We start from the raw sequence: 7,225 nt of genomic DNA, 5'->3' as shown, positions 1-7,225 counted from the left end.
TGAGTTTCATAGGCTGACGATTATTTTTGAAGAAATGAAAGAAGTCTTTTGTGATACCATCATGGTATATAAGAGATATGATGATACCATGTGGTATCTTAGTTTTGGGGGCATGAAAATAAGGGGACATTTTCCGGTAAATTATTTTGCCCGCAGTGGGCATTTGTGTTCTTTGTCGAAGTTTCGAATTTTAGTTGAAGAAACAAACAACTTTTTAATAGAGCATTTTTTTTCTTTCTTAAATGGGACTTATGTAGTGCAAATGTGAATTACCTTACATGTTAGATATAACTGAGTTTCTAATAGAGAGTGTTTTCTCTTTAAAAAGTGCTTGTAAGCTAATTTGGCCAGCTTATAAGCAAAAGACAAGTAAAATCATGAACCTGAGGGAGCTGATAGACTCACAATCTTGGTTTTTGCCATATGAAAACAGTACTTTAAAGACTTTGAAATTTCTCATTAGGGAAAGACAATTGACTGAGGTAGACATTAATTAGGGGAACTTGGTTTCCAAATTGCAGAATATCTATAAGTAACAAATAGAACAAATAAATTATAAATTAAGGGTCTCATATTTGATGCTTACACTCAATCGAACACACTGAGCTTTTCACTTGCCTTCAATAATTCAACATACATAACTTGTAGAAATTACTCTCAGAAGGTGAAGGTCTTTATTTTTGGCAATGCAGCTCGATGCATTATATGCTTTTCTGTGTTCTGCAGATAATTGGAATGAAAGCAAATTAATCCCCTTGACAAAATTACTGCAAGTTAATAAAAGGAAATATATATAGAATATTACTTTATTTGTTTCTTCCCAGTTTATATGTCTTACTTAATTATTTTTTAGTCTATTTAAAATAGAATGTCACTTTCTATATTAGTAAGTTTTTAATTCCAAACACCTCAGATGTCATGTTTGACCACAAGATTCAAAAGTTTTTTGTCATATTATATACATCATTAGTTTAAAACCATAAGATTCAAAGGGTTTTTAGTACATTATATACATGTTTAGTTTTAATCACAAGATTCAAAAGTCTCTTATACTTTAAGTTATCTATTCAATCAAACTGAAACACATAAATTAAATCGGAGGGAATGAATTTTATCGTCGGCAGATATATCCATTAATGTGAATGTGCGCATGGTCACATGTCAATTATAAATTATTTTATATATCAATCAAGATTGTAAGTGCTCTTAACTTGATAATAGTGCAAAAATGGATTTACACCATTAGTGCATCGAAGGTAAACTCATTTTTAAATTCAGCCATGCATATTTATGTAAATCCTTTCCCCACACCTTTGGAAGTTTTCTTCCATTACATCTATAATCACAAAGGTTTCTTCATATTCTATGTTAATTCTATTATGCCTCTTTTGATATTTGAAGTTTCAATGACAATAAATGCTACAACCATATAAGCTAAACTGGATCATTGACGAGGTTCAACATCTGAAGTAACTTATTAATGTCAAGGAGTCAAGGTAGAACACTATTTTAGAGAAGGCAATAAGGTTGCAGAGCATCTTGCTAAACTAGCTATGAACAGTCAGAATGAGTCCTTCTATGTCTCCTATCAGTAAATTTCTGCGGGGGCTAAGGGTCCACTCCAACCGGACAAAAGCCAAATGCCTTCTATAAGGCTCAAATATGACAAGACAAACTTTTTTTTGAGTTAGCTTTATAGGTAATCCTTTTTTGCGAGGGTTGGAATGTCTATGTTAGCTTCCCCTTCCATCTTTTTGTGAAAGATAAAAGTTTTATTCTGATGTTGTATTCAGAGGTAAGGCCAAGCCTACCTCTTGTAATTGTCTTTTGATATATCACACCCCAGACATGGGAATGTCTTATATAAAAAAAATTGAAGTTTCATAATTCTATTTTTAGAGTGTTGGACGTCTACTTTGCTCGAACTCTTTCAACATATTGTCGGTTATGCATCAAATTCTCCAAAGCTATGTTTTTTGGAGGATCCAACACGTGTGGTAGCATTTTAGATTGTCGGAGAGAAATGGGAGCCCTGAGATTACTACTCCCTCCGGTTCTTTTTAAGTAATTTTTAAGGATTTGTCACACCCTTTAAGAAAGTCAATTATTAACATTAATTATGTGAATTATTTTTCTAAAATGCCATGTATTTCTCATCAAAGACTTCTTAGTTACCTCATGAGAAGCACCAAGTTTGGCTTGATTGTTAGCCTCCAGCGTGAGCCCAAAGTGAATGTGAGGGAAATGTGCCCACTAAACCAAACATAGTTAATTAGTAAGTTTGTAATCACAAAAGGCAGCCCAAAAAAAAAAAAAAAAAAAGGAGAGGAAACTAAAATCTAATAGAATGTAAAGTATCTAATAAGGATGTGCCACTTACATTTTTAGCAGCAGTACTAAATGCTTCCCTATGAGTAATATCTGGATTATTAGCCTTGATCCTCTGAATCTCCTCTCTGCATATATTTATATATGTATATAAAAGATATTTTGAACTAATTAAAAACACATGAGCTGACTTACTTTATGAACTGGTTATATGCTGAAGGTACTCGCTGCCTCTTCTCGGGGGCTGAAAAATACATAAAAAGTACTCTTAGAAAATAAATAAATTCAACTGAGTTCAAGTTCAATGCTGTAAATTAAATCACTTACGAAGTAATTAGTATCTTTGATAAGCTTTAGATACCAACTTATGGTAATTGGTACCATAGTCATTTAATTCTGTTTTGTCTTCCAAAAGACACTCAACTTTTCCCAATTAACTTCCATGATCATTTTAGTTGGAAATACAATTTCCGATACCTATTTAATCATATGGCATCTGTAGAATTTCAGGAAAAAGTATTTAAAGAATTAAAATAAGTATTTAGATTTATTTAGGATCGAACCCACCCTAAACCTGACCTAATTCTTGACACAACCCACTTAGGGTGTGTTGGGGGTTCTAAATAATTTTAAATATTTATTTCTTCTTAAAAATATTTTTTCTAAACATTTACAGCTCCACGTTAAGTAGGTATCAAAAATTATATTTCCGGCTAAATTGACCATAAAAGCTAACTAGACAAAGTTGAATAACTTTTGAAAGAAAAACAAAATTGAGCGACTATGACGGACAATTACCATAAGTTGAGTGACCATCCAGGCCGCTAACTTCTTTAGTTGCTATCATACGCTAAATTATACTAATCGTCTCTATTTCCTACACTTTTGGTGTATATAACTTAAGCTTAATTATTACTAGCTAAAATACTTTAAAGTTCTAGTAAATAAAATGGGAAAAGGTAAAGAAAAGTAAACTAACTTACGTCGATTTACAATCCTCTCCTCACGAGGAGAATTGTTTGTGATAGATGGACGGGCTGCCATCCTAGTGCTGCATTCATGAGGAGAATTAGTGTAGTTTGCTACCTGAAAATAAAATTATGATAATCAGCCAAAACCATATATATATATATATATATGCAAGAGGTTCCTCTATCCTTCTTTTTATAGCTGAAACTGCACTTCCGTCTATTAATAAACAAAACCAAAGCTGAATTGTGCAAAGATGATTCCTATACAGAAGGGGAGAAAGAAAGATGATGGCAAAAACACCTAGGTATTTCTCTCATAGAGGTTCCGCTATCTTATTTTGCATGATCTGAACTTTTTATTTATATTTTTAATCAGATATTTTACCTTTACAAAAATCTCTATGACTTATTAGTAGACCTTTTTTTTTAATCCTTTATTAAATTTTGTATCCAGTTAAATACTTTCCTGAACAAAAAAAGACATCCCTAGAACTAAAGAAAGTATCTTTTACAAAAAAAGATAGAAATGATGTTTCATAAGAAAGATCAGAGGTAACATAACAACATTAAAGTGACTGAATAAGTTAGTACGGAGTAATATTAAAGACCTATAAGAGAGCATCTAAGGAACCAAACATGCTAGTTTTGGCCTTGTGGGCAGTGTTTCCAAAATAAAGTACAAAAAAAACTAATGGAAAAGAAATTATTATCATATATAAAACCTCAAAAATACTCCATAACAATCAAATCAAATCAATTAAAAAGCACCCCTCAAGTAGGGGTGGAGATCAAGTATTAGGTCGCGAAATCAATAATTTTTACTTAAAATTTATATTTTTATCCGAAAATCATTATATATATATATATATATATATATATATATATATATATAATTAATAACCCAATAATAAAAAAAAACCTTAACTTCAATAATAATTCAGAACTCATAAGCTTTAAATTATACTCCCTCAGTTCACTTTTACTTGTCACGTTTTGACTTTTCACACTGTTTAACAAATAATGATTAAGATATGTGTTTTACTACAATACCCCTATTAAATGGTGTATAATTGTATTGGAGTTGGGAAAATGATTTGAAACGAGTAATAAATGCTAAGAGTGAAACAAGATTTTTTTTTTTATCTTACCTTGATATGTAAAAATTGATAAGTAAAAATAAAAATATATAAAAGGAATAGTGGATAAGTAAAAGTGAATGGAGGGAGTAATATTATAGGTAAGAAAAAAGGTTAAGAAAAGAGTACAAACACATATAGGTTTTGGTTATGGCGACTGTTAGATTCTCAAGAAATTTGACCAAAAAATTTGGTTTGATAATTCAATCAGATCAGAGTATTAATATCTTATATTTATTTCCTTGAAAGAAGCAAAACCTAGCTAGAAACCCTAGCTATAAATTAATACTTGTAAAACAGAACGCCCACAATTTGAGCTGCAAAAACATAAAATGTTTGTTTTTGGGTTTGACCTGATGAAGGTGATGATGACTTTGATAAGAAGAGGACTGAAATGCAGCAGCCATATTAACAGTCCACATATTTGTGCAGTGTCCACATCGAACTGTCACTATATCAAACAAGTTGCTGCATGGAACACTCACCTGCAATTATCAAAGCACCCCATTAATAATGAAAACATAGCAATTAATCGATACGGGCTGTGGTGGAGTGATAAATTCTCCTTCATTTTTTACTATAAAAAAATGAGTAGTTTGTGAAGGTTGAAAGTTGCAATTCGCGGGGTTTTTAGCCTCCGACCTTTCAACCTCCACAAATTACCCTTTAATTTTTATTTTTTTGAAGTGTTTAACCAGAGGTTTCAGGTTCGAACTTTGGGTATGTACTATGTATGTAATCGAATACGAATTTAGTCGGATCCTAATACGAATATCAGATACCAAGTATTATGATTATATATATAGCTCAGCAATTTCAGACTTAATTTTGAAGATCTAATCACGAGTGAGGGTCGAGCTTAACATATGCAGATCCAAGATTTAATCAGTGCATGAAAAATGAATGTAATTTTATTATATTTATATGTATCTTAATTAATTTTTTGATTTGTATCTAGATAATTTTTGCAGAAAACAATGAGTTCAATTAAACTTACGGAACCCTCAACGTGGATGGAAAGGGGGAGATCTAAATCTTGAGATCATATTTTTTCACAATTGCTCAAATAATAGAAATGATGGAAGATCATATTTTTCCACAATTGCTCAAATAAATAGAATGCTAGAAGTTCATGTTCTTCAGATTCGACTGTAAACCAGATAGTGCGGATAAGAAAAAGCATAACAATTTCATTGGTTCAGTTGAAATCGCAAAACTATGTACATCCGCCTCGAGGGATTAGGAAGAGGCCAAGCAAGGTGTAAGGGGGAAGATGTAAACCTTGAGATCATCTTTTTCCCACAATTGCACAAAGAAGAGGAATGCTAGAAGTTCATGTTCTTCAAATTCGACTATAAACCAAATAGTAAGGATAAGAAAAAACATAACGAGTTCATGGGTTCAGTTGAACTCGCAAAACTCTCTACATCCTCCTAGAGGGAGACACCAAGCAAGGTGGACTAAGGTCTAAGGAAGGTGGAGATCATCCTTTTCCAAAATTGCACCAAGAAGAAGAATTACAAGAAGTTCATGTTCTTCGAATTCGACTATAAACTAGCTAGTATAGTAAGGATGATGGGGAAAAAAACATAAGTTACTTGATCTAAGACATGAACAAACATTTAAAAAAAAAAAAATTAGTCAAAACATCTATGTCTACCATATTTCAAAGCTTAGTGAAATTCTGAAGAAACCCTAAAGAAAAAAAATTGGTTTCCTTCAAGGGTTTTTTTTTTTTTCAAGGGGTTGGACTTCCAAGAAGATGGTCAACAATTGAGAATTTAATCATATGAATGAACCCATAAGCAAAGAAAAGCCTTTGTTTTTTTGATAGCACGCTGATCAAAATTACTTTAATTTGCAATCTCATGCCTGTTAGTGCATTCTTTTCAGTAAAGAGAGAAAGATACATATAATACAATTAAATCCAATTAAAGAGTGGAAAAGACAGTTCTAAAAATGCTTGTTAGATAAATCATCAGACTGCTTATCACTTTCTTTGACTGCAAAAGATGAAGAATGGTGAAAAAAAAAAGATATGGACGGAGACTTGACTTAGCAAAGCCAAAAAAAAAAAAAAAAAAGCCATTGAGAAACTAAAGGGATTTCTTTATAATACCACCAAAATAAACCAATCTCTGAATCACAAATCAGCTTTATTCAGCTTGTAGAAAAAAAGCAACTTCACACTCACACACAAACACAAAAATGATATCGAAGAAGACATGCGCATATATATATATATATTTAAAACACTAGAAAGATAAGATATATACCGCAAGAACAATATTGCAAAAGTTGCAAGGGATATAGCAAAGTTGCTCAGGATTAGTAGAATCAATGCAGCTTGACATGTTTATATGGAGGAATTGAAAGTGTAACATAAGAGGAAGAAGAAAGAAGCAAATATATAAGAGAGGACAGTCTCTCTTATAAAGAAAAAATGCCTTTATTCTCTCTCTAATCTATTGTTTTCAAAAGGCACTATGTGCACAAAAGTAATTAAAAGGCTTAATACCCAGATGGACCCTTAAACTTGGCATGTTTTGTAAAATAGGCATATAAACTTATAAGGTGACCAGATAGACACTTAAACTTACTCAAAGTGTATTTTTCAAGTTTTTCAGTTGTTTTAAAAACAAAAACTATATTTTTCAAACACTCACAATTTTCATGGCCAAACAAGCCCTAAATATATCACAAAATATTTTTTTTTAAATGCAAAAATAAGGCAAACGCATATACATGAGACTATAAATGTGCACTTAAACCAATAAATACTCGCTAATC

General features: G+C 31.6%; 1 protein-coding gene across 1 annotated transcript; it reads right to left on the bottom strand.

Moving 5' to 3' along the window:
- Positions 1 to 493: 493 nt before the first annotated feature.
- On the bottom strand, positions 494 to 6,918 carry LOC132636976 (axial regulator YABBY 5-like). Its single transcript, XM_060354091.1, has 7 exons — positions 6,712 to 6,918; positions 4,789 to 4,920; positions 3,312 to 3,414; positions 2,524 to 2,572; positions 2,381 to 2,456; positions 2,176 to 2,253; positions 494 to 720 (listed from the first exon to the last, which is right to left on the bottom strand). Exons 1-7 carry the CDS (start codon positions 6,817 to 6,819, stop codon positions 658 to 660), a joined length of 609 nt encoding a protein of 202 aa, XP_060210074.1. The 5' UTR covers positions 6,820 to 6,918; the 3' UTR covers positions 494 to 657.
- Positions 6,919 to 7,225: the final 307 nt, after the last annotated feature.

This window comes from Lycium barbarum, chromosome 4 (genome assembly GCF_019175385.1).
Source record: "Lycium barbarum isolate Lr01 chromosome 4, ASM1917538v2, whole genome shotgun sequence".
Classification (NCBI taxonomy): domain Eukaryota; kingdom Viridiplantae; phylum Streptophyta; class Magnoliopsida; order Solanales; family Solanaceae; genus Lycium; species Lycium barbarum.
Note: the sequence above shows the minus strand (reverse complement) of the source record. Positions and strands in the feature narration are given on the sequence as shown.